The 27,976-nt window shown below is 39.8% G+C and overlaps 1 protein-coding gene across 1 annotated transcript; it reads left to right on the forward strand.

Annotated features, from left to right (window-relative positions):
• Positions 1 to 1,565: 1,565 nt before the first annotated feature.
• SMARCA5 (SNF2 related chromatin remodeling ATPase 5) lies at positions 1,566 to 27,941 on the forward strand. Its single transcript, XM_020783047.3, has 24 exons — positions 1,566 to 1,839; positions 8,570 to 8,644; positions 10,237 to 10,403; positions 12,378 to 12,478; positions 12,791 to 12,891; positions 13,620 to 13,799; positions 14,129 to 14,284; positions 14,384 to 14,515; positions 15,753 to 15,821; positions 16,256 to 16,365; positions 16,458 to 16,684; positions 17,271 to 17,392; positions 17,486 to 17,638; positions 17,966 to 18,098; positions 19,113 to 19,261; positions 19,466 to 19,585; positions 19,692 to 19,802; positions 20,438 to 20,551; positions 20,744 to 20,866; positions 23,633 to 23,765; positions 25,459 to 25,577; positions 25,964 to 26,176; positions 27,145 to 27,255; positions 27,648 to 27,941. The coding sequence occupies exons 1-24, from the start codon at positions 1,702 to 1,704 to the stop codon at positions 27,711 to 27,713; spliced, it is 3,123 nt and encodes a 1,040-aa protein (XP_020638706.2). The 5' UTR covers positions 1,566 to 1,701; the 3' UTR covers positions 27,714 to 27,941.
• Positions 27,942 to 27,976: the final 35 nt, after the last annotated feature.

Here is a 27,976-nt window from a genome sequence, read left to right on the forward strand (position 1 = left end):
TTCCTTTGCTAGTATCTTGCAAATGGAGTAGAGCTGTTGAAGAATCAAAAAAAGGGCACACTAGTATAATAGTACTGTTGGCTGTTTCTCAAAACTGGGATTCTAGAGCACCTTGCAAACGAATAGCCTGTACTATTTATTTGTACTTTACAAGATATGTTTTTCTATGTCAGAATATAACCAAGATCTAAGACTTGTATCATTCTCAAAGCATGCTTCCTGGTTAATTAAAGGCTTATGGGAGAATAATCAGAACGGGGTATATTTAGAGAAACTTTGTAATCAAGACAGCAGCTGTATATTTTTCTTGGCAGTAAATTGCACCAGACCAAAGGAATGGTTGGGGACAAAATTCATTTATTATTGCAGTCACTCAGGTAAAGATGATGTTTTAGCTTAAAACCAAGAAGGAACAGGAAGTAAAAGAAAAAAAAACACTGTATTTTTTTCCTCACAACTTTTTCACTTAATTATTTTTAAGATGATGAGAAAATGGACAGATAGTATTTTTAGGAGTGTTTTGTTTTTTAAAAAGTAAGAAATACCTGATGTATTAATACCTTTATTAATAATTAAATCCTCTCAAGTCAGTTCTGAATTAAAGTGATTCTTCCCAGGGTTTTCCAGGTAGTGAATACTCCAAAGTGCTTTACTTTCCCCTTCTTCTGACAGTGTCCTGGGGCTCTGCAGCTTGCCCAAGGTTACACAGGCTGGTTCCTCTCCCAGAAGGCTCAGTGGGGAATCGAACTCCCAACCTCACTCGCTGAGTTAAACTCTTCCAAAAAGCCACTACAGTATCTAGCCAAGTACTTTGTTCCAGCGCCTCTATCCTCACTTTGCCATTTCTCCTGCTAAACAGAAAGTCATTTCAAAAGCTTGCCCCTTTGTGTTTGCCTTAATAAAGGCATGACCTTAGCACGAATTTTAAAAGCGATGGATTCGAATTCTGAGAGCGGAGAAGCCAAAAGTTACTTTTTGAAAACGGGAACGGTTCACGGGACTTTGTAACTATAATTGTAACGCATCCACTTTAAGAAGTTCATGTGCAAGTTTTGGCCCCGAGACGTACGGGAAGGAATTAGTGATGAACGAGGAGTTGAAGGGAAACCCCTTATGCAATCAGCTTGACTTCCATGCCGTCCCCGTCTCGAGACATGCGAAAGGGCCTCCCCGATGCCATGACGCAATTGGCCTCGCGCCCCCACCCCCGCGGCGCGCGCCAGCCCCACTTTCTTCTTCTTTAGCCAAACGCAGCGGCGGAAGTTGCGGGCCAACCGGCACCAAACGGTCCCGCCTACTTTGTTTCCCTTCCCCGTAGCCCAATCAGGATTCGAAGCCGAAGAGCGTCAGCGTAGTACCTCGTTCTCCGTCCGTCTCTCCCCCCCCCTTTCTCTGGGCTTCGACCTCCTCCTTCCCCCGCCCGCCCCGAGCCGTCCACGAGGAGGAGTCTCGCGAGATTCGAGAGCCGGCTCGGTTCCTGGTTGGTGGGCTCGCGCTGAGAAAGCCGGGGCGGCAGCGCTGAGGGGTCCCTGAGAGAAGACTCCGAAGAAGAAAAGAAGAGAGAGAGAGAGAGCGAGCGGCCCGAGCGACGTTGAGGGCCGGTCGCGCCTCGCGTCGAGAAGAAGTGCCCGAGCCCTCGGGCGCCGCCGCCGCCGCCGTTGCCGCCGCCACCAACACCACGACCCGTGGGGACGCGTATCCATGATGTCTGCGGTGGGGCAAGAGGATGAGAACGGGAGCTGCCTCCCTACCAGCCCTTCCGTGCCCGGCACGGAGAACTCGGGAGGGCCCCCGCCGCTGGCCGCCGAAGGGACGCCCGGCAGAGACGCCGAAGGAGCGGTAAGCGACGGAGGGCGGCAGGGAGGGTGAAGGGACCTGAAGGAGCCCGCCAGCCTGCCATTTCCCTCTTCCTTCCTCACCGGCGCGATGGAGAGGCGCCTCACTCCCTGTTCCCCCGAGTATTTTTTTAATGGGGCGGGTGGGGAGGGAAAGGGAAGCGGAGGCAATCGACAACCCCCCCCCCCCTTCAGCCCTCCGAGGGTGCTCCCCAGGCTTCTCTCCTCTCCGATCGAGAGCGTGACGGAGGAGGAGATCCCCTTCGGAGGTGGCGGCGGCTCGGGCCCCGAGCGAGCCGCGTGGGTCGGAGACAATAGCGAGAGGCGGCGGCCGCCGCCGCGAACCCGCTGCTTTCGGGCAGCCCCGCCTGTCCCGTCTCTCCCGCCTGCGCTCCCCTTCCTCCGAAGGAGGCTCGCGACGGGCGGCGGCGGCGGCGGCGGGTGGGGAGGGGGAAAGAAGAGAACGGGACAAGTCAGGCGCGCGCTGGCGTGTGGCGTCTCGTGAGTCGAGAGAGCCGTTGTTTCTCTCGCCTGCCTTCAATCCCAGCAGCTTGGAGGCTTTGTTATCCCGCCCGGGAACTCGGGAGGCAGCGGCCTTGCAAGCGAAGTCTTCCCGCAAGAGGAGGGCGCGCGCACAACCTTTACCTATTTAAGAAGCATCATCCCTCGTCCTCCTCGTCATCCCTCTCCCTACTCCCCCTCCCCCCCCTAAGATCCTCAGAATTAGAGTCGGGCCGACAAACCGTGCAAGTTTTTGCTATTGGTAAAGTGTGCCTCTCAGGGGATTTGTTCTCCCAGACCCTTGCCGTGGATGTGCAATGGGATGCAGAGCAAAAGATCGGATGAGGGTGAATAAACTGGAACCTAATCCAGACTAGACAGAGGCGCTCCTGGTCAGTCAGAAGGCAGAACAGGGACTAGGGATGCAGTCTGTGTTGGATGAGATTGCATTCCTTCTGAAAACCCAGGTGCGCAGCTTGGGGTTGGCCCTGGATATATCTCTGAGCCTGGATGCCCAGGTTTTGGGGTTGTAGCGGTGGCCAGATGTCTGTCAGCTGCACCCATTCTGTGAGAGGTCTGATCTCAAAGGCCTTAGTTACATCTCAGCTCTCTACGTGGGCCTGTCTTTGGAATGTTTGGAAACTTTAGTGGATCCAAAATTCAGCAGCCAGATTACTGACTGGGGCTGGTATCAGGGATTGCATAACCCACCAACCCCTGATCTGTTTCCAGGCTGAATTCAAGGTGTTGGTTATAACCTATAAAGCCCGAAAAGGCTTGGGCCCAAGCTATCTTAAGGACCACATCCCCCCTCATGAGCCCCTTTGAGTGTTAAGATCACCAGGAGAGGCCTTTCTCTCGGTCCTGCCACATTCACAGGTGCATTTGGTGGGGACACGGGAGAGGGCTTTATCTGTTGCTGCTCCAGTCTTTGAAACTCATTTCTACAGGAGGCTAGGCTGGCCCCATTATTGCTATCCTTTAATGAGTCAATGAAAACCTGTCTCTTCAGGTAGGCTTTCCCTGAATTGCTGCCTAAGTGGGGTTTTTTAATGGACTGTTGGACCTAAATGCTTTGAATGTGTTTTGTTGTTGTTTATGGTTTTTGTGTGGTGTTTGCTTGAGCTTTGTTGGTATTTGTATACTCACTCTTGTTAAGCTTTAATACGGTCTTCTAATGATGTAAGTTGCCTTGGGTCCTTCTAAGAAGAATGGTAGGGTAGAAATATTTTAAAACAAACAAACAAATGAATTGCAGCCTATTGCAGGTCTTTAATGCTCTGGACCTGCAGCACAAGGGGAGCTGGAGTACTTTGGATACTTTGATGTAGCAGCTGTCCCATCCTTGTGCTGCTCCTATCTCTCTATTTGTTTTTGTTGTCATTATGTGCCGTCAAGTCAGAACTGACTTACAGTCATCCTAAAAGGTTTTTCAGATAAATGAGGCATTTAATGAGTGGTTTTACTAATTCCATATGCACACCCAGTGAGTTTTTATTGCAGAACCAGGAAATGGAACTCAAATTTTCTGAGACCTAGTCCATTACTCTGTACATTACACTAAACTGCCTCCTCCACTGGTTCTAATTTCCAATGATGAAAACCGAATAAACTAAACTTCCCACCAAACAAAAATTAAGAAAACTGGTTTTGATGGTGAAAGATCATTTGAATACAATTCTTGATAAAGTTTCTTTCTTATTTACAAAAGGAGATGTTGCCTACCATTTTGGTAGACACCATTTTTTGCTGTCTGGTTATGCACCTGTTTGCTGAATATACATTTCCCAGGCTTCCCTTTAATTTGTTGAAAAGGCTAGGAACAATGATGTATTGGAGCCAGTGACCATAAAGTCACAACTCTAGGTTTGATTACTAGGAACACTGCCATAATTTTCCCCACCTCCCCAGCTCCACTGTTCCCTCTGAGTTTAGCAGCATATTGCACAGTACTTGTGGGGAGCAGGATGGATTTTTTTCCCAGAAGTACAGTAGTATAGTATTATGAGCTCCTCTCATTTATTGCAAAAGTGGTTTGGTCTTAAATGAGCTTATAAGAACTATTTACAAACAACATGTTATTGTGGAGAGGGGATCTGCTTGCATTTTTGAATTCAGGTTTCGGGTGGTTATGAAGACTTACATGATTGTTGCTGTTTAGTCGTTAAGTCATGTCCGACTCTTTGTGACCCCATGGATCAGAGCACGCCAGGCCCTCCTGTCTTCCACTGCCTCCTGGAGTTTGGTCAAATTCATGTTGGTAGATTCGATGACACTGTCCAATCATCTCCTCCTCTGTCATCCCCTTCTTCTCTTGCCTTCACACTTTCCCAACATCAGGGTCTTTTCCAGGGAGTCTTATCTTATCATGACATGGCCAAAGTATTGGAGCCTTGGCTTCAGGATATGTCCTTCCAGTGAGCACTCAGGGTTGATTTCCTTCAGAATAGATAGGTTTGATCTCCTCAAGAGCCTCCTTCAGTAGCACAATTCAAAAGCATCAATTCTTCAGTGGTCAGCCTTCTTTATGGTCCAGCTCTCACTTCCATATATTGCTACTGGAAAAACCATAGCTTTGACTATGCGGACCTTTGTCGGCAAGGTGATGTTTTTGCTTTTTAAGATGCTATCTAGATTTGTCATTGCTTTCCTCTCAAGAAGCAGGCGTCATGACTTTCATCATGGCTCTTGCAAAATTGTTGACTAGAGATTATAGTCACTAATCTGAGTGTGGAGCATTCTCCAAATTCATAGTCACTTATCTAAAAGCATGGATTATGAACACAATTATTGTCCTAAATTTTACTGAAGTATTCATTGTATGTAAGTATGTTTTAGAAGATCAGCCTTAGTGGTGGTAGATAGAAATATTTTCTTGACTTTCACATTGATGTGTGCTTTTTATTTTATTTTGAGTCATAATGATACAGTAATACTAAGCCACTGAGGGGTTGTAGCTTATTATTTTCATTAATTATTATTTTTCTATTTATATTTTCTCCTTTAAGAACTCAGGATTACAAACAGTTCACATAAAAATCCAGTTAAAACCACAAATTAGAAACACTTGAAAACCCCAAATTATATGCATCCCAAACTGGAAGTGTTAAAATTGCAAATTACAAATGCTTTCTAAAGTATAGTTAGACCCCTGTATCTGCACAGAATCTGTTCCACAGTGTATTGCAAATTTCTGAAACCACGGATAGTAGCAGACCTTATATACAATATACAAAGAGGCAAGACAAAGGCCACAAGTATGTTTTATATAGGGCTGAAGTAAGCCGCAGGTACTGATTTTGTGGATACTGGGGTCCTACTATACAACAAAAGTTCCACAGAAGTGGCAGTCAGAGTCAACTAAAATTTTGAATGTCCCCTGAAAGGTGATATGTTATAAAAATAGGTATGTTTTTCACAGGGGCCTGAAAAATAGAAGTGTGGAAGACAACTGGATATCTGATGGAAAGAAATTCCATAACCAGAATGCCACCACCAAGGAAGACCTCTTCCTTGTGGTAATGCTGTAGGTCAAATTCTCTGGAACACCACAGAGATTTCTTGACTTGGTAGTCCCTGCTGTGTCTCTTGCCACCTGGAGAGCAGACCTCTGAACCAGGTACAACACACACACCACATGATGAGAATCCTCATTGCAGTAATGGGATCAGGAAGTTGTAAGAACATGGAATGGGAAACTGGTCGGATTATCCCCAGCAAGGAAATGGTGGTGAACCAGCATTTAAGCATCCTCCATCACTCATTCCACTTGATCATCCAGTGACAGTTTTAAGTCTGTCTACTCCCAGACACGTACCTGCTGTGGAAGAGGAATGCTACATTCCAAAACAAGCCACCTGCTTAATTCATGGACCTGGAAACTATCTACTCACATTATGGGCTACCGGGTTGTTTATCTGCATCTTCCTGTATATTCTTGAGAAGCAAGGTTTCTCACAGATCCTTGGCTTGTCATGTCATGTGTCCGTCTGAAGTAAATGATGTTAAACAACTGAGGCCTTGTGCAATTTGATGAATCCACATTGTTCTTGGATTGCAACTCCCAGAAACCCTGTACAGCACAGCTAGGCTTCTTGGAGTTAGAGTCCAAGAACACCTGGATTACCCAAAGTTGAGAGCTACTGATTTAAAGTGTTAGCCTGAAGCTCCATCAAAGAAAAGTGTCTAGCCTCTGCTTGCCTCTTTTAATCCATCTTTAATTTTTGCTTCACTATCTATATCTACATAGTCCAAGCCAGCTATCAAAATGCTTTGATTTTCTTACTGGTTGGAAGTAGATGGAAATCAACTTAAATTATCCATTTTCTCCAGTTTCATTCTTAATTTCATTTTTTGGTTATTCTAAAAATTTGATTTGTGTTGCTAATAGAACTGACGGTTTCGGATCGTCATATCATTACAATGACTGTTGTCTCCTTTGTTATAGGTGTAGACTAGGAAACATAGTTGAGCTAGAAAATCTATGAAAATAGTCCTTCTCAGAGACTAATGGATCTCGATAAGTTTCTGGTTTCTCTGAGAAATATATGTGTGGCTGGCAGTCCTTTTTGTTTTAACTGACCCCTAAAATGATGAAATATCATAGTAGTTGACCCTAGTTGTTAATTAATGTCAACTCTTGTCTTTTAAACTCTGATTTTCTTCTGAGAGCTTGGAGCAATAATTAGGGCCAACAATTGCAGCAGATTCATAAACAAGTATTAGCAATCATAGATGAGATTTATCTTAGCACCTGTTCTGTGACAGCCATAACAGCAAAGAAGCCATACTTCGTCACTATTACACTTGCGTGGTCCCCTCTGAAGGAATTGTTCCAAGTGGTTAGTTAGTTCATAGTCTTTTACATATTGACTTGTGAGGAGGATTTGGAGGAACTGTCAGTGGCGTATTGTTACATTTCTGCATTGCATGCCAAAATTCCTTGATTCAGTTCTAACTTGAATGCCATTGCCATTATATGAAAGGAAGTTTCATTTTGGATACCTTTTAATTTGTATGTGGTCCTTAGAACTATAGGATCAATACAGTATGTGAGATACATGCCCATCATTTTTAATTAATTGCTAACTGACTGTTTTTGTAAAGGCAACTTCATCAAACCCTTCTAACTTTATATAACATTTGGACAGCATTATTCATCTTTATTTGAGAATGATGTTGGTGTGTATGACAGTAATTGAGCTGCAGGGTTCTATGACTGGTGCTGATTATATAGGTTCTTTCACTCTTGCTTTTAATATAGTTATGGAACAGAAACAGACTTAGATACCTTCTGCTGGAGGTCTCATAAGGTACAGATGAGAATCTGATGGAGTGGATAAAGGTGAACAAGCTGCAGCTTAATTCTGACACAATAATTGATTTGGTTATGTATTCAGTTGATTCTGGAACTGGAATACAAGTTACTTTGGGTGGGATTGCATTCTGTTTGAAAGCTCTGCGTCTGTTCTTGGAACTGTCATTTTCCCGATGCTTAGGTAATAACAAGCAAATAGTACCTTCGTGCTCTTCTTAATCTTTTGTCTTTCTTCATCTCCCACAATTGCACATTTTATTATTTTCCACAGTTCCTGTCCAGTTTTCTAAGCCACAGAAAAAGCAAGTGTTTGGTGTAGGAATTCTGGTAACTTATATAATCACCTTCACACTGCCCTAGATATTTGTTGTGTGCAAAGCTTCTTGTTGTTCATGCCAGTCTTGCAGTATTGCTATAGCACCAGTGTTAGATGAAAAACTGAATACTGAATTGTATGTCCTGCAATATTCTGAAGTTGCTAGCTTAAACATTTCAAAGGGATGCTGAAAACAGACTTCTGCCAAAATATATACTAATATAAAATTTATAGACAATTTTTATATTAATTTTTTAGTAGAAGCTTCATAAGGACTAGAAACTTGGTGATAATAACATTCAGTAAAGATTGGAAGAAAGTAATTTAATCATGGGTAATTCAAACTGGAAAAATTGAGATAAAAGCAAATCATTTTATCTGCCATTAGAGCTAGAAAAGGTAGATGTTAAAAATAGATTAGAAGTAGAATTTTAATTTTCTCCCATGCTCCTGAAGTAATATGGTGTAGTATGTGATTTTGGATGTCAACAGCTGGTGGAGACGTGCTGTTTTTTCAAAGTATTTCATCTAGTTCCAATTTTTAAGTGTAAGAAATAATAAAGTAAAAATAGCCATTTAAAAATGCTGTTTCTCTCTTAGGATGTGGTTGATGATGAATCAGCAGGAAAACAAAAAGAGAACCAGGAACCAGATCCTACATATGAAGAAAAAATGGTTTGTAATTTTTATTTATGGGCCATGGTTCATCTGGCTGCTTTCAGTACATAAATAGGAAGTTGATAAATAAATTAATCTGCTATTTTCTCATGTTTCCTTTTAAAAATTGAGCATATCAGTGGTGCCAATGAAATAGTAGAGAATTATTGTATATCCCTTCTCACTGAGTTTTGTTCCCAAAACTCTGTTCTTTTGTCCTTCATCTTCACTTCCTTGCCTCATGGTTTTCTGCTCCACCATGCCCTCAGTATTCATAAATGCAAATTATTGTTTATATTAGAACAAAGCAGAAAGTGTGTTTTAAGCAGAGGTCCCCAACCCTTCGTCTGTGGACCATTGCTGGTCCGTGGCCTGAGCTGGACCAGGCTGCTGAGACAGACCTCCCACCTCACCCCCTGCACACATTCACCCCCTGCACAGCCCGTTTGCACCTGCACGCACACTCTGCCATTTGCACCCAGACAGGCGCCGCACCACCATTTGCACATGCATATGGGTGCATGTGCATGCTCACATGCATGCACAATTGGTGCCGCAGCACTTGCATGGGGGCTTGCTCGTGCAAGAGAGTGCTGCGCTTGTTCACACGTGTGCGAGCACAGGGGGTGCCCCGCCTTCCCCAGCCAGTCCGCGGACCAAAAAACGTTGGGGACTGCTGTTTTAGCGTGTGCTTCTGGAGGCCCCCAAGGAGTGCATTTCACCTCTGAATGAAGCTTCTTCCAAGCATCTTCGTTTGCCTGGAGAATGCTATTCAAGGATTTCAGAAATATTTTGTTTCCCTTTCCTACGCTGCCCTGTGAAAATTAGAGTAGATCAACAGCAGGGACAAATGACCCACAGTAGGAGTCATGGGGGATTGACCTTGAACACATCAGAGATGCAAATTCTTCAACTTCAAGAATGCACATTTATGAATATACCAACATATGTGATGAATTTTGAACTAGAAGAACATGTATCCATACATAAGTACATATACAATTATTTAGCACTTAGTGTATTTGGGTTATGATCTTTTCTGTTAATGGTACATATTGACTGAAATCCTGTTGTACTTGGCATAGCATAAAGTTATGCCTGTGACAGTTTGTGGGAAATTGTGCCTAGGCAGTCTGAGTGTCTCATTGCTCAACTATTTACACAAATAATTATGCAGCTGCCTGTGGAACTGCTTGCTGGATATGACTTCTGCGTTGGTGCATATTTCACATCTGCTTAGACAATTTACCCAGTTGTAGCTGTGTAACAGTTTGGCCACTGGAAATGCATTTATCCTTTTCACCTCTGAATTCTTGATCCTACCTGCAAAACCTGGGCTGATCAAGGTGACATAAAATGCAAACTCTGTGGACCTTCCTCCCCCATGCAAATATAAATCAGTGCTTTGAGCCATGGTAGTTTCAAAAGATTTGTTTCACTGAAAACAACTGTCTTTAAAATTAAGTTTGAATGTTGCGGGGGAAGTTTGTTTTTAGATTAACTAGAGGTCTGTTTTTAATTGACATAGTAGTGCCAACCTGAGCTGAATGCTAATATAATTCTCTGAATTCTTCATATAAACCTTTTGTTTTTGTGCATCCTTCCCACAGCAAACAGACCGAGCAAATAGATTTGAGTATCTGTTGAAGCAGACCGAGTTGTTTGCTCATTTTATTCAACCTGCTGCACAAAAAACTCCAACTTCACCCTTGAAAATGAAGCCCGGACGGCCACGTATAAAGAAGGATGAGAAACAAAACCTGCTGTCAGTTGGAGAGTGAGTACTGCCTGTTGTAATGGATGTTACCAAAGTTATGGCTTCTTTTGCAATTACTGTAATTGTCAATCTCACCTCCCAAAGACCAACTCCATAGTCCTTCTTGAAAGTTCCGGGTAAACGCAGACTCATTTTATAGAGCTATGGGATCAACACTGATTCCTTGCTCACTTTTGCCTCTGATGGAGCCAAGCATTTGATTAAAGAAAAAAAAAATCAGTCTTTGCTCTAAGTGGCTGGATTTGTGTGCCATCTCACAAATGTCGTATTCTCATTGGTTCCCTCAGTACAAAACATTGTTTGGTTTGGAGAATTATTTTCTTTAGCTAACCTTAGCCCCTTTAAGAAAAGTATTCACATCTTTGTATTTTCAGTTTATGCTTTCCATTATTTATTAGGTTGCCCTTTATATGAGCACCCCAGAAGCCAACTTCTTGCTGACATTCTTAGACTCCTATGTGATAGAACCCCCCCCCCCCCGGCTCAACTTTTCATGCTGCTTGTGGGTAGGGATGCAAATACTACCTGTTAAGTAGCAAAATTGCTTTGACAGCAAAGAAAATACATGCGAAGCATCAAAAAGTCTTAAGAAAAAAGGGAGGTTATGTCACCTTGAATTTATGTATAGATATATGGGGTCATTGCAGTTTTGTGTTGCTGTTGATATTGCAGAGACCTATGGTTTTAAACAATGAAGCTTGTTCTGATACGACATTTACATGCATTTATATGCATTTGAACAGAACAGAATAAAACCAGAAAACCTCATAGCTCAGAAAAGAAAAAAGGCCCACACAGAGAACATTTTGGGGAAATGCATTCTTGATATTATTTTTCTAATAATTAAGACCTTTGTTTCTGTGAAGCTTTGTGAGTGAAAAGAATTAAAAGAAAAGCAAATCTCTCTTGTGTTTGGGGACAGACACATTGCAGTATTTGTCATGAATTGAAGCCTGCTGGAGCCCAAACCTGTAACCTTTAATTTTCCATGGTGGTGTATGTGTGAAACTGACTTAAATTTGAAGTGCATTGCAGTTTCAAAAGTTATACTTCTCTTCTAACACAGTGATTCCAAGCCTAAGGTAAGCCAGTTGTTCTTGGACTGCAGTTCCAGAAGCCTTTATCGCCAGCTGTGCTGGCTGGAGTTTCTGGGAGCTGCAGTCCAAGAACGATTGGACTTCTGCCTGGGTTACTTGAGGCAGAACGACTGTTCTAACATAGTTTTTAAATGAATTTCTGTTTGTGTGCACTTTTGGGTGTTGGCATGATGGCCTTTTATTAAGATCCTTCAAATTAGCTTTTCTACATACCTTGATGAAATGAATTTTTTTGTGAATGTTATACTGTGGCTTTCCTTAAGGCTGGATTTTAGGAAGCTGTCTACTCCACTGAATGAAATCAGCATTTCTTAGCATCACATACTGGGAAAACTTTTAAATTCAGAAATAATTGTTGCTACTACACAATACAGTGGTGCCTCGCAAGACAGCTTCTTCTATGGTCATGCTTTGTAAGACTTTTTTTTTTGCAATGCATTCCTATGGGAAACCACTTTTTGCAAGACGATTTTTTCGCAAGACAACACTTCTCACGGAACGAATTACATTCGTCTTGCAAGGCAACACTGTATAAAATAAATGCACATGTTGCAGGAACCTACTATGTTTTGGCTGCCCACATAGTTGATCAGCCCAAAATGTATTGTTACCAGGATCTTGTAGCCTTGGATGGAGAGCAGGGACTTTGCCCAGACTCCATGCCAATGCCTGCTGTAATATGGATTCCAGAGGTTACCCTTAATACTGTACTTGCCAAAAACCCTACATCTGACAAAGAGCTGTGTTGATTAATGCAGGGTGCTCTTTAAACAGGGGAGTGAATTAGGTAGATTGTAGTGATTGGTAAGTTATTCTAGTTTTTATAATTATATTGGAATGCATTGTAGCAGTTACTGTAGAGTAATGTCTTTTTTAGCTATCGCCATCGTAGAACTGAACAAGAAGAGGATGAAGAGTTGTTAACAGAAAGTTCAAAGACCACTAATGTGTGCACTCGATTTGAAGAATCTCCATCATGTATGTAAAACCTTGTACTCTTACCAGTGTTATTCTGTGTCTTTCACTTTTAATTAAAATTGAGATAATTCAGTATTAATTTTTCTCTAGATTTCACTAAATACCGTATTTTTCGCTCCATGAGATGCACCTTTCCATAAGACGCACCAATTTTTTAGGAGAAGAAAACAGGAAAATATAATCTGTTTTCTTTGCTCCATAAGACGCACAGACTTTCCACCCCCCTGTTTTGTGAGGAAAAAGTGTGTCTTATGGTGCGAAAAATACAGTGACTTCATATTTTAGTAATGTCTCTTACTGTCTTTCCTGCAGATGTGAAATGGGGAAAACTGCGTGATTATCAAGTCCGAGGATTGAACTGGCTCATCTCTTTGTATGAAAATGGTATTAATGGCATTTTAGCAGATGAAATGGTATGTGAATTAACTGCATTTGTTTACAGTATTTGTGGCAAAGTTTCTGTTGTGAATTGAAGCTTAAAACGTGTTGTTGATTAAAAGGAGATACATCATAACAAGCAATGTAGTCAACAGCAATTAACTTTGCACCACAGAATAACTCATATGGTGTTCTTCAAAAAAAAAAAAAAAAAAAAAAAAAAAAAAAAAGCCAAACACAGAGGATTGTGACTTCAGATATTTACAGAATTCAGTAGCTTTAAAATGTGGTTTCTGGTTACTGAAGGAAATCTAAATTAATGGCTTCATAAACGTTCTTTCTTTAGCAGAGCTCTTATCTGTTCTTCATCTACAGTGATGTGTAGCAGGAAATGGAGCAGGAATCTTAGTTGAAAATTTAGTGTACTTGTATATAGAAACCTTAGCTTGCTGTTTTGATTAATGTATGTGTAAAGGAAGAAATCATGTTGATTTCCCTGTGATATAATGTATCATAGCTTTGAACTGAATGTTTCTAGGGGAGGGGGGTCCTATGTCAACATATGCATGTTCTACCATAGGTTTGGGAGCTTTCTTCAAATTTCAGATTTTTAGAACAATTTGCTCTAAGAACCTGTTATTGTTGAAGGGACAAGTAAAAACCTTCAGATGAATATACATTTTAGTATAGTCTTTACCTCATTCACTGATAGGAATTCCCTGGATGTTTCTGAAAATAATGTTGAAACATATCTTGTTACCAGGGCCTAGGAAAGACACTGCAAACCATTTCTCTCCTTGGGTACATGAAACACTACAGAAACATACCTGGTCCTCACATGGTATTGGTTCCCAAGTCCACTTTACATAACTGGATGAATGAGTTCAAACGATGGGTGCCAACTCTTCGGGCAGTATGTCTGATAGGTGACAAGGATCAGAGAGTGAGTATAAACCTTCTGTGCCATCTGCAGTATGTTGTTGTGCCAAACTGTTGCCATAGGTTGCCTTAAGAGTCCCTGTCAAGTGGAGTTCAGTTTTATGAATGGTGTCACAGACACAATTTGCACTGTGGCTTCATTGAATTTTAAGATTCAAGGTAGTATGATGTAGTATTGACAATACTTAAATATTGTCAATTGCCAATGTGAAAATTAAAGTAAATGAAGGAAAACTGTTATTCAGTCATGAATAAAGACACGTTGTGCATGTTTTAGGATAACGTTAGGGGTTCTTTTGCAGTATTTCAACTCCTTCTTTCCTTTTGTAATAGGCTGCTTTTGTGCGAGATGTCTTGTTGCCAGGAGAGTGGGATGTTTGTGTAACATCATATGAAATGCTCATTAAAGAGAAATCAGTGTTCAAAAAATTTAACTGGAGATACCTGGTTATTGACGAAGCTCACCGGATTAAAAATGAAAAATCTAAGGTAGTTTTCAATACACAGTGTATGTAATTGTTTGAATCGGAATGATAATAATTGGAACATTTTACTGTAAATACTCAATTACAATTCTTGTCTCTTAAGTTGTCAGAAATTGTGAGAGAATTCAAGACTACAAACAGATTGTTGTTAACTGGAACACCACTTCAGAACAATTTACACGAACTCTGGGCACTTCTTAACTTTTTATTGCCGGATGTCTTTAATTCAGCTGAGGTAAAATCTTCTGGTTTCTAAAGTTCAATATACATTTTCACTGCTGTGTAGACATGAATGCTCACTTTTGGTGTACATGTTCATGAGAACTTGTCACAGATTACAGGAGTTCTAAGTCGCAGACATCTGAAGGGCACCAGCTTGCCTTCTCTAGGCCAATAGTTTATGTAATTTATTAAGATTTTTTTAACCTTTAATTTTAAATTCATGCATTTATGATTTAAGCTGTTAGAGCAATGGCAATGCAGTTCTTGGCTAAACAGGTTGCAGTCCTATTCTATGAAGAGATTTTGGACAAGACAGCATATGATGCCCAGCAGATTGCCAGTTATAAAAACTTTTAGCTTTATGTGCACAATCTTATCTTTAGAGTTTGATCAAGATGTGAGCTACAATAGATTTTTCCTCACTGATGCAGCGATCCTGTGCATTTACCTAGTTACAGTGCATTTGAGAACTGAAGGCCAGTTAGTATCACTGTCAGAGCTGAGACTATGCTTGTGGATGTATCTTAAAAATAATATTCCATGGGAACTGCTTGAAAAGAGAACATTTCTCATCAAAGAGACTGATTTTATGTCTGAGCTAATTTGTTAGGAGAAATCAAATTTGCAGATTCCTAGAGTGCATGTAAGAGAAAAATAAGCCTTCTAATGCTGGCTTTGCTGATGGAGCAACTGGCTATTCTGACTCTCTGGAAACCCTGGTTTGCAAGTCAGGCACAAGCTTTTTAAACAAAAACTTTCTCTGTTCTCAATGTTAATGTTGCTTTTGCATACGAACCGATATCAGTTATAGCTCCTTTATAAATTTCTGATATATGATGGTTTGAGGAGATATGCCAAGAGTTTTTAGGGAGGAATCGAACAAGTCTAGAGTTGGAAGGAATTGAAAGTTCATCTAGTCCAATTTCCTGCCAATGCAGGAACCTGGGTTGTACGTGTCATTCTGTGTTTTATTGTGAAGCTGTGGTTAATACAAGGAGGGGGAGAACATCAGTTCACATTTCTAACTGTGACTCTGCTGCACGTTCTTGTACAGACTTTCAGAAGAGAATCAGGGTACAGTCAAAAATTTTCCTATGGGAATGTTGACGTGTGTGGTAGTTTCAGAGAAAAATGTATATATGCTTAATGGAAATTTATGTTTAGGTTTTGCTCATTTCTGTTATTAGATAAATCGGGGAATTTAAATGCTATGTTTACTATGACCATTATGTTTTAATACTTCAATACAGGATTTTGATTCATGGTTTGATACTAACAACTGCCTTGGGGATCAAAAACTAGTGGAACGGCTTCATATGGTGAGTTTTTTGAATGGGTTACTTCAGTCTGTTGAACTGTCCAAAAATACTGTATTTTTTATTGTGTAGCCTGCAGAAGTTGGGTTCCGTTTTTGATACAAATGCCTATGTGCGCATTGAGATTTCAGATTCCTCCCACCCAAACATCATCAGATAGCTGAAGACCTGTGAGCGCTCTGTGAAGCTGTAGTTAGAACTTAAAAATCAGGCAAACCCTTAGGTGGCAAAGCATTTATATATGTGCACTTGCTTCTTTTGATTCTCGTTCTTATAACCTGGCTTCAGTAGTGATGCTCTGTCATCTTGAAAAGGAGAATTAAAATGTTTTCAAGTACCAGTAATGTGGAGACGTTGTAGCCCAAGGCTATCATGTTATGTATAATGTCAGATGGTGTGTACTGTTATGGACTGAAAGGTTGTATTGTAATTTTCAGGTGCTACGGCCATTCCTCTTGCGTCGTATAAAAGCTGATGTAGAGAAGAGCTTGCCTCCAAAAAAGGAAGTTAAAATATATGTTGGCCTTAGCAAAATGCAGAGAGAATGGTAGGTAATAAAAATTATTATATTACTGGTTGCATATGCAAACACAGTGAAATGATTGTGATCCGCGCTTTCACTGCTTTTTTAAAATGCAGGTACACAAGGATCTTAATGAAAGATATAGATATTTTGAACTCTGCTGGAAAACTGGACAAAATGAGGCTGCTGAACATTCTTATGCAATTACGAAAATGTTGCAACCATCCATATCTTTTTGATGGGGCAGAGCCAGGCCCACCCTACACTACAGACATGCATTTGGTTACTAACAGTGGCAAAATGGTGGTTTTGGACAAACTGTTGCCAAAGCTAAAAGAACAAGGTAATGTCTGTTTTAATGGAAAATAGTAAAAAGTAAAAGTAAAATAGTAAAAAGGAAGCACAGTGGCTTCTCTCTCTCTCTATTTGAGGAAAATCAGGAAATTTCTTATTAATATTTTAGTCCTGTTGTCCCTCATTCTCTACTTAGGGCTCATTGGAATTGTGTTTGATGGGAAGCAGATCTCTATGCCTGCATCAACTATAGCTTAGATTGCGCTGGGATTGCTTCTGTATTATAGCTCCTGGTGTGAGGCTGTTTCCTGTTATTTGGGAAAGTCAGGGCACTGGCCATCTCAGCTTTTCCTATTCTTGCCTGATGTATAAAAATAATATTCCTGATGCTCTTAATGTTCTTATGTATGAATAGGTTCCCCTAGAGCAGGGGGTGTCAACCCCTGGTCCACGGCCCAGTGCCCCTGTCCCCCCATGCATGGAGCTCACTCCCCTCAGCCGGTCCGCGGCCCAAAAAAGGTTGGGAACTGCTGCCCTAGAGTACATTTTATATTGGCTTTGAAGTCATTTTGAAATCTTTTTTCTTGAATTAGGAATTGGAATTCTAATCAGTTTCACTCTAAATCTTGAAACAGGATCACGAGTCCTAATCTTCAGTCAAATGACCAGAGTGCTGGATATCTTAGAAGATTACTGCATGTGGCGAAATTATGAATATTGTAGGCTTGATGGGCAGACACCTCATGATGAGAGACAAGTATGTCTTCAGAAGAATTCAATTTATATTTCTATATTTTCCGACTACTGATATACATTGACTGACTCCTTTAAAAAATTCTTATTTATGTAGGCTTCCATCAATGCCTACAATGAACCTGGCAGCTCAAAGTTTGTGTTCATGCTTAGTACACGTGCTGGTGGTTTGGGAATCAACCTGGCTACAGCTGATGTCGTAATTCTATATGATTCTGACTGGAACCCACAAGTAGATCTCCAGGCTATGGTAAGAATTACAAGAGTGCCTTTAGAAACCATGAACCTGAGTCTGAGTTTCAGTTTGGCTCACAATGTTTCTGTTCAAAGTATGTGGCATGGCAGCTTCATATTTTGACTGTTCACATATGTGAAAGGTCGGAAAAGAGTACACAAACTCTAAGATTAAAATTAAAGCTTTTCTCAGGATGATTTTATGTAAACTGAAAATTTTCACTTATCGGTTTGAATAGTATTTAACTTGATGCATTAGTTAGATAAAATTATAGTTATAAATGTAAAGAGTGGCATCGTAATATAAATAACCTGAGTACTGGGTGTGTGTGTGTGTATGTAGGATCGAGCACATAGAATTGGACAGACAAAGACTGTCAGAGTATTTAGATTCATCACAGACAACACGGTAGAAGAAAGGATAGTAGAAAGAGCAGAAATGAAACTTCGTTTGGATTCTATAGTTATTCAACAAGGTAAACAGGATTTTGTTTCCTTTGATATATGTATACTGTTTTATAACTAGTGTGCTTGATAATTTGCTATATAACTGTTTTATGATGCATATTTCAGAAAAATACATATCTGGCAAATTTGGGAAACTGATAAAAGATACTGAAAGTCTTGGGGAGGTTATGTTAGGACTATGACATGAAAGTAGAATTCTTGATGGCAAAGAGAATTACTTGACTTTAAGTGCAAAAAAGTGATAATCTGCAACCAGTTGTCAGCCTTTATTCAGTACAGTACCTTTATTTTGGATGTGTTTTGTTCATTATTGGAGTAGCTATTCGGGATATTATGAATTAATGACTTTATCCCAGGGTTTTGCATGAGAAAACTTTTTTCTGGAGTAGTATTGTCAATTAAAAAAGGGACGTGGTGGCGCTGCGGGCTAAACCACAGAAGCCTCTGTGCTGCAGGGTCAGAAGACCAGCAGTCATAAGATCGAATCCACACAACGGAGTGAGCTCCCACCGCTTGTCCCAGCTCCTGTCAACCTAGCAGTTCGAAAGCATGCAAATGCGAGTAGATAAATAGGTACCACCTTGGTGGGAATGTAAAAAAGCGTTCCCTAGTCACGCTGGTCATGTAACTACGGAAACTGCCTTCGGACAAGCGCTGGCTCTACAGCTTGAAAACGGGATGAGCGCCGCCCCCTAGAGTTGGACACGACTGGACAAAAAATGTCAAGGGGAACCTTTACCTTTACCTTACTGTCAATTAAACAGGAATAGATTAGAAATTATACTTAAGGTAGAGAATGCTTTGTTTTAAAAATAGTTTAATGGCACTTGAAATAAACAGCACTGCTTATGCAATAGCCCAGATTTCCATTGCATACTTAAAAACAGAAACAGCAAACCAACCCAAGACTGGCAAGCATCAAACTGTAGCTTATATGTCATGATATTAAAGAATTGTGTTTATTGATGACTTCAAACTCTTCTGTCTTTGGCTTTTTGACAACTACCTGTTTTCATATTCAGGAAGATTGGTGGATCAAAATCTAAATAAACTGGGGAAAGATGAAATGTTGCAGATGATTCGACATGGAGCTACTCATGTCTTTGCTTCCAAGGACAGTGAAATTACAGATGATGATATTGATGGTATTCTAGAAAGAGGTGCAAAGAAAGTAAGTTGGTTTTTTTTTTTAGGGAGTGCCATAACCCAGAAGAATGTCAGTTTGTTTTCCCCCAACTATCTGAAACTTACAAAAACAAGAACTCTTACTTGATTTTTTTGTATAATCTAGCAGATGTTATTTTCATCATCGTTTCTAATTTGGGTGTGAGAACTTTGTACCACATTTGACTGAAAATTGTTTTTGTATTTGTAGACAGCAGAAATGAATGAGAAACTCTCCAAAATGGGTGAAAGCTCACTCAGAAACTTTACCATGGATACAGAGTCTAGTGTGTATAACTTTGAAGGGGAAGATTATCGAGAGAAACAAAAGGTAGTGATGACGTTCCAGTGTCAATAATATTTCACACATTGCCATGAGGCTCTGTTGATTGCTCTTGATTTTCATTATAACATTTCAATAAAATTGCCTATTGCAGATGGCATTCACAGAATGGATTGAGCCACCGAAGCGTGAAAGGAAAGCAAATTATGCTGTTGATGCTTATTTCAGGGAAGCGCTTCGTGTCAGTGAACCAAAGGCACCCAAAGTGAGTTATATAAACCTTTTTCAGGTCAGAAATAATTTAAGGAACAGTTAGCATTCTTATTCAGAGATTAGAGGGCAGGGAGGCGGAGATAATACTTTGCATTTCCAAAATGTTCATTTTGTGTTGATGAAAGTATAAGGAGAAAAATGCAGTTTGCTTTTTAAAAAGTTTTCTCAGCTGAAGCTGCCATTAGTTGGTTCTATAACACTGCATCCAGAAGGCTCTTTGTTCTAGCAGAGTCTCCTATGAAAAGAAAGGGGGAATAATTTAAGCAATTCCCCGTTTTTATTGTACCACCCATGCCAACTTTCTGCTGTTCCAGTAAAACCTTCAACCCTTTAGATGCAGGGACAGCAAAAGGAAGACGTATCTGCTAAAATCACCTCCCTCTCTCATTCAGGGAAGCTCAGTTGGACTGGTGTTCTCTTTGACCAGAGAGAAACAAATTATATATGGTTGTTCCAACTGAAAACTCTTCTCTGATGGACACTTCAGCAAAATGGTTTAGGAGTAATTTGTTAACGTGTAGTTCTTTTTCTCTAGTACATATAAAGAATGTGTTTTCCACTGTTGCCTTACTTCATTCATGGATTCGATTTTCAGATGCTAGGTTGTTCTCTCTCTTTGCTTTAAAGGCTCCGCGACCTCCAAAGCAGCCTAATGTTCAGGATTTCCAGTTCTTTCCACCACGTTTATTTGAGTTGTTGGAAAAAGAGATTCTTTATTATAGAAAAACAATTGGATACAAGGTAATTACACAATGGCCTATGTTTTGTTTTCATTTTAAACATTTAAGAAGTTGGTATATTATTTTGGTTCTATATTTGACACAGATTTATTTTATCTTGCTCATAAAGCCAAAGAATATATCCTGTAGAAAATCCTAGCTACTACTAGCTGAGCTGTATGAATAATGACATTTGGAAATCTGTATGTTTTAGGTACCTCGTAATCCTGACCTGCCAAATGCAGCTCAGGCACAAAAGGAAGAGCAGATTAAAATTGATGAAGCTGAGCCACTTAATGAAGAAGAGTTAGAAGAAAAGGAGAAGTTACTTACCCAGGTATGGTCAGCATTCTGTGGCAGTTCTGACTAAATTTGCATTTTATTCTTTCTCTGATGAAATGTCAATAGTGCCAGAAAAACAGTGATGGTCTCGAAAGGACAACAGATAAATTCAGTCTTTATATATTGAAGCAGGCCATCATGAAGAAAGAGTTTTTCCTCCTCCTTGCTAAAACAGGCGTGATTTGAAAACAAACTAGATTTGTTCAGGGCTCCCTGTTCCTTTCTCTGTTTTGCATAGGTTCTGTTTACTTTGCTTCCAGCTCATCACTTCTTTTTCACTTCCCTTATGTATTCGAAGAAAAAACATCCACAACAACAACTTACCCTTTCTTGAATTTCTGTCTTCTTCTCTACCATCTGTTAAAAATCTACCAGTGGATACAGATCATGGCTGAGGCTGGAAATGAGGAGACCACCTCAGATTGTGGCAGAACTCACTGTCTTTGGAAGAAGTGATTATATTGGTCCTGGCTATGTTAATCAAGGACACAAGAGGGAGTTGTGAAGATGCTTGATTTCATTGGATCCCTAGTAGTTATCTCCCATTTTTGTTGAGCCAGTTTCACCAACTGTGCCAGAATTCCTTTTTGGCTTCTTCTAGGGCTACAGGAAAAAACACATGGAGCACTGACTGCCTATTCTTCATATCCCTTATATTCTTCCATTTTAAAAGAGACAAAATAAAAATGTATTTTTCTCTACAATACTGTCATCCCATGCCAGGTTATCTTAAGAGGACAATTTTGAGTATGTTTTAAACTTTTAACTCTTAAAATTGGCTCCTGTACTGCTCTAGATTTCACTCTTCTCATCTTTGCTCTTGTGCAGTCTTTGTTGAAGTGAAGATAGACAGAAATTATAAATAATGATTTCATAATTTCCCAACATTTCAATGAATTGATGCAAAATAAATGTTGCACACAGTGCAAAAGAGCAATGGGTTTGAATGCTACTGATGTTATAATCACCAGAATCAGTGGGAGAGTGTTTTTGATCTGCCAAGGAAATTTTGGATCTTTAGGGAAGTTTTTAGAACAAAATGGTTGAAATAGGACCAAAGCAAGGAAGGAGCAACACTAACACTAATATTCCTGAATATGATATTAGATTTAGGAAAGATTCCCATTGGAATCAGTAGTTTCGGCTTCGTATTAGCAATTGGAAGCAAAAGTGTTCTTTATGCTGTAGCTTGAAATATTGTTGTAGATTAACAGACTGGAATTTGTTTTGGCAAAAAACACTTTTGCTAATGATGGGTTTGTACTTCTACTGTGTAAAGTAGCAGTAGTTTGTAGTTTACGTAGCTTATAGCCTGTTTGCTGCACACGCCACTGCTATAATCAAGCTAGGAGTGGTCCAGCCTGAATAAGAGTAATTGCTAGGGTATTGCCCAGTTCTTGGAGTCTTCTGTCCTTGAACCTGTAGACGTTACTTGAATTCCGTTTAGGCTGTGCCATTAATTATTGCCAAGCAGTATCAGTCTGGTATGTTATAAATATGGAAAGAATTATAAATGCCTTGGGAAACCTAACTGGAATCCAGAATCTTTTAAAAAATCTGTTACTGTCAGCTGAGAAGGCAAAATTCAGTAAAGATTAATGGATATGTATCCCCTGAGAAGAAACCAAAATGGAATTGGACTGAAAGGAAAATGTGACTAAACAGTTTGCCTGTCTTTCTGTGGGTAGAATGTAGAATTGGCAGCTGTGTATGGTGGTGAAAGTTTACTTGTACAGCATAATATTCGCATGCAGAGCGCAGATACTCTGTTTAACACTGGTGCCTTGTTTACCAATCAACTCTGATTTCTACTGTGGTGCTTTCAGATCTGGCAGAGTAGGTCCCTAAATTTTCTGTATTGGCTGAACTTAACAATAACAATTACAGTCTTGCTCCGCTGGACGATTACCCCGCTCTACGATGAATCCGCTTTACGTTGACATTTTTGCGATCGCTTTTGCAATCACAAAACGATGTTTTAAATGTGCAGTGATTGGTTCCCTGCTTCTGGAGCTGATTTTCACTTTACGACGATCAGCAAACAGCTGATCGTCAGGTTTCAAAATGGCCGCCGGCTGAAGAAAATGGCCCCCCGCTGTTTTCTAGGACGGATTCCTCACTTTACAGGCACCGAAAATGGCTGCCGTATGGAGGATCTTCACTGGATGAGCAGGTATTCAGCCCATTGGAATGCACTGAGCAATTTTCAATGCCTTTCAATGGGTTTTTTTATTTTGACGACGTTTTAGCTCTACAGTGATTTCGCTGGAACAAATTAACGTCATCAAGCAAGGCACCACTGTATCATCATTTTATGGCAAATGTCCTCTAATAGCAGCCCTGCTCAACTGTATGGCTTCCTTTATGGAGTCACTCAACAGCCGGATGTACTATTTCATTTATGCCTTTGCTTTCCAAGCTCCATCCTATACCACTGGAGGTGTTGCCATTCTCTGTACTGAGTTGTTTAATAGCTCTACCTGCCTAAAAGAAAATAAATATGTTTAGGTTTTTAAAATTTCTGATTCAGCTATTTTAACCTTTTTTTCTTACTATGTGGTTTCCTTGTTTTTATTATGTTAAGCTTTTTTGCCAACTACCTTGGAGATGTTTTACATGAGACACAGATATATGTGAAAAAAGCTAATCTGATTAGGTTTATCACAAATGGATTGCTGTAAGGCAGCAGCCAAGTAAGTTAAACCTTATGTTTTTTAAAGAAAACACAAATGTCAAACACCTTTGTTTCTAATTTTTGAAGGGATTTACAAACTGGAATAAGAGAGACTTCAATCAGTTCATCAAAGCAAATGAAAAATGGGGTCGTGATGATATTGAAAATATAGCCCGAGAAGTAGAAGGAAAAACTCCTGAGGAAGTCATTGAATATTCTGGTAGTGTTTTCTTTTTCTTTTTAAGACATTTGGTGCACTTGTAATTTAATGCTATAGCCATACAGACGTAAACCCCACTGGCTTGTGCATGCAGATATTTCTATTGCTTGCAGTGCTGTCCCCAGCTGGCCAGGTAGGGGATCCTGATGAATACAATATACTGTAAACTGGAGAATAAGGGAAGTCCCTTAAAATTGGGTAGAAGCACTTTCTGCTCACAAAAAGGATTGAAAACATGTGGATTCCATTTAAAAATATTTTATAATTAACTGTAACAGGTAATTTTGAGTAAGGATTTGACTAAATTATTTTTCCCTAGTGGATATTTCTAAGCTAGTACATGTTTTTCTAGAGAAAGCCTTTCCTAAGTGTCTTCATGTGGTCCCTTTTTGCTTCTTAGTGACAAGTTACAGGAAAGAGGTGATGTAACAATAGCACTGACAGCTTTGGTAAAGTCAGTGTGACCAGTTACTGAAAAAAGTATGCTTGCTTCTCTGATTACCTAGATGGGAACTAAAATACAAATCTGGGTATCGAGAAGCATTTTTCAGGGGTCGATCTGGGTTTTCAATTGCATTAGCCAACCTGTTTTCCAAATGACAGTTAACCCTCATTTGGCAGCCAAAGGAAACCCTAACAGCCAAAACATAACTCTAGTAACATTGCTAAAAATGCCAGCAGCAGAGTAACACCTTCTTCTTGTTTTTCAATCACATAATGAAGCTGTTATGAATAGTGCTGTAAGTATGAATGTTTTCAAAGCAAGAGATACCGTGGGCAAACTTCACACATAATTAATGGCCTTAGATTTGATCGTCTGTTTCAGAGAAGCAAGGGAACTTCAATTTCCCCGCTGATGAGTTGAAATGTAGAAGTATTTGCGCTGTCCTGAAACAGAGCTCTCACATAAACTACTTTTAGGCCTTTATCCCCAGATTATACTTACCTATGCAGAATTTCTCACAGCTGCATGCAAGATATGCAAAGATTTAATGGATAATTATTTTAAGTTATAACTTTCCTTTAACTCTCTCCCCCCCCCCCGTTTTAGCACTGTGACTGTTTTATAAATGTAATATGTACAGTGGTGCCTTGCATAACGAGCGCACCGTTTAACGACGAATCCGCATAGCGATCTATTTTTGCGATCGCTAATGCGATCGCATTGCGATGTTTAGATAGGGAAAACATCGCATTGTGATGATCGGTAAGCGTTTCGTTTGCGATGTTTTTAGAACAGCTGATCGGCGGTTCCAAAATGGCCGCTGCAAGCATTTTCGCACGCTGCCCTCGCTTACCGAGGCGGCGAAAATGGCAGCGCTATGGAGGATCTTCGCTGAACTGTGAGTTTTTGCCCCATAGGAACGTTTAATGCGTTCCTATGGGGTTTACCTATCCGTATAGCCATATTTCCGGATAGCGATGATTAATCCGGAATGGATTGATGTCGCAGTGGGAGGGGCACCACTGTATTATGTTCTTTTTTTTTGCTGGTCACAGACTGTAACAATAAATGAACTGAACTGAAGTATTTCACAATAGCTGCCACTATGCTTTTTATGGTAAAGAATGAGTTCATGTTTGAGAATAATCTTAATAGATGAGTAGTTTGAAGCCCACATGCACAACAGATGTATCAGTTTACAGCTGCAAATCCTTGAGACTTGACTTAATAAATGACTTCTTTTTCAAGCTGTTTTCTGGGAACGATGTAATGAACTTCAGGATATAGAAAAGATCATGGCACAGATTGAGAGAGGTGAAGCTCGAATTCAAAGGAGGATTAGTATCAAAAAAGCACTTGACACAAAGGTAAGTGAGTTTTTTAATTGTTAGAGGAAACTCTACTATTAGAAATAACTAGCACTTTGCTACAGTAATAATTGTATTGTACCAGGTAACTTTGTGGATATCATTCAGATGTTGTCTTTCTGATTTTTTAACTGATGTAATAATTTTGGTGAATTTGTAAATTGTTAGTCCATTTTAAGAAGATAAAGCTATCCCTTTCAGAAATGTAGTTTGACTTCTCCAGGCTGATTGGCTGCAAGAGATGATTTTCAGAATTTTCAGAAGAGTTTAATAAAATATTAAGAAAAACCAAGCTTCCTGTGTTAGTGTAGCACATATAAGGTTCTTTACGCTCTATTGAATTGTTGTGTTTCTAGTTCTGCAGCTTAAATTCTAAATTTGTTTAGATTGGCAGATACAAAGCACCTTTTCATCAGCTGAGAATATCTTATGGTACTAACAAAGGGAAGAATTACACAGAAGAAGAAGATCGCTTTTTGATCTGTATGCTTCACAAGCTGGGATTTGACAAAGAAAATGTTTATGATGAATTGAGACAGTGTATTCGCAACTCTCCCCAATTCAGATTTGACTGGTTCCTCAAGTCTAGAACTGCAATGGTATGTTTTCGTTTATGTCCATATTATACATATTTTAAAGAGTAGTCCTTTGATAAGCCTGTTAACTAGCATTTACACTTACGTCTTTTGGTGAGCAAGATCTGTGGCACATCAAGCTTTAAAAAGAGCATTTGCAGCAGTAGTCTAAAACTCGTCTTCTGAGATACATTCTAGTAGAGGACTGTATCTTCCCATTGAAAATTATATTGCAGTCAATAGCCATAGGAGCTAGAATGTTGCCTCCTCCTGTGTGTTTATTTTATTTATTCCCATTACAGGCAAGGTTAACAGCCAGGTCTTCTCCAAACTCAAATGTAAAAATGTTTTAGCTTTCTAATCAAGGAAAATGTATCCTATAGCAAATTTTAGGTTTGAGCTTTGCATATGCAATTGTCTAATGCTTAGCTCTAGTCTGACTCTTTGAATGCCATTGTTTCATACAATGTTGGTCCAGAAGGATCAACATTGTTACTGCTTAGAGAATCATGGCCTTCTTCCTAGTTCTGTCATTCCTTCTTATCCTTATAAAATGGTGTTTCTTTATTATTACTGTGTGTGATGGGTATCATTTGCGAAAAATAACTTTCATCCCTATAACTCATTCTTCAGAAATGTCATGCCGTCCAGCTCTTTGGGCTGAGACCTACCTTAGCAGCCCACAGCTCAGTTCTAGCACAATCTATACTAAGTACAAGGGGCTCTTCCACCTTTTCTTTGTAGAATGTTGCCTTGTTCAGGCTGCTGTCTAGTTCTGGCTACAGTGCAGTGGAAGTCACTGAATGGACAACTTCCAAGAAAAGAGTTACAGAAAATCACAACTGTCCGCTTTCCCTCACCAATGAGGATACTTTGATTTTGTAGCCTCTCTGGCTTCATCTGCATTGTGGAAGGAAGTGGTTCTAACTAGGAATAGGACAGAGAAAATTGTTCGATGGCCACTGGATATGTTTTCTATCTTCATGTTTCAGGAGTTGCAGAGAAGATGCAATACTTTAATAACTTTGATTGAAAGGGAAAATATGGAGTTAGAAGAAAAGGAAAAGGCAGAGAAGAAAAAACGTGGACCAAAACCATCTTTGGTAAGCTTTAAAATGTGTTCCAGCTGCTTGGTGTGAAAATAAGCTGCTAGTTTCTGCAAATAACTTGAAATCAAAATCCTTCCTGCCCGCCTCCCCAACGTCTGAGTTCCTAATGGAACTTAATGTTTACCCCTGAGGTAGTATTTGTACAACATTGACTCTGCTTAGAAGTATGAGATTTAATGTGCATATTAGCTCCATTTTTAATGGCTAGTGTTAACTGCCATACTTTTAAAGGCCCATTTAGTGCTTTAAAAACTCCCCTCAAATTCAAAAGCACTGTGCAGTTTTCTCTTTGATTACCAAAAGTTTAAAACCTTGGTTTCTTTTCAGGGTAGTTGTGGCTCACTGAATCATGGCCAATTTTCTTCTCTTTCTTTCGTCCTGCACAGGCACAGAAACGCAAATTGGATGGCACTCCTGATGGTAGAGGACGAAAAAAGAAATTAAAGCTGTGAATACTGAATCCTTGTAATCACTAAATTGAAAGTAGTTCTTTAATTTTACGGGTCTTCATAAGATGTACTGTACAATTCTCAACTATTATGTCATTAAAGGACATCAGGTTCATGCGTTTACTTACTGAACTAGAAAAATAGTAATGTAGTTTCACTTTTTTAAATAAAACAGCTGTGCTGAACTTTTTTTTACCATTAACACTTGAAATAAAAAATAGGATTCATGTACCTGTTGTTAATCCTTTTATGTAGTGTCTCAATGT

Source organism: Pogona vitticeps, chromosome 5, assembly GCF_051106095.1.
Source record: "Pogona vitticeps strain Pit_001003342236 chromosome 5, PviZW2.1, whole genome shotgun sequence".
Classification (NCBI taxonomy): domain Eukaryota; kingdom Metazoa; phylum Chordata; class Lepidosauria; order Squamata; family Agamidae; genus Pogona; species Pogona vitticeps.

Excerpts from the sequence above, each read along its gene's own strand:
- SMARCA5 (XM_020783047.3), top strand. The coding sequence starts at position 1,702 with ATGATGTCTGCGGTGGGGCAAGAGGATGAGAACGGGAGCTGCCTCCCT. Across the intron at positions 19,262-19,465 it reads TAGAAAGAGGTGCAAAGAAA|ACAGCAGAAATGAATGAGAA; the intron begins GTAAGTTGGTTT and ends TTGTATTTGTAG. Across the intron at positions 25,578-25,963 it reads AAAAAGCACTTGACACAAAG|ATTGGCAGATACAAAGCACC; the intron begins GTAAGTGAGTTT and ends AAATTTGTTTAG.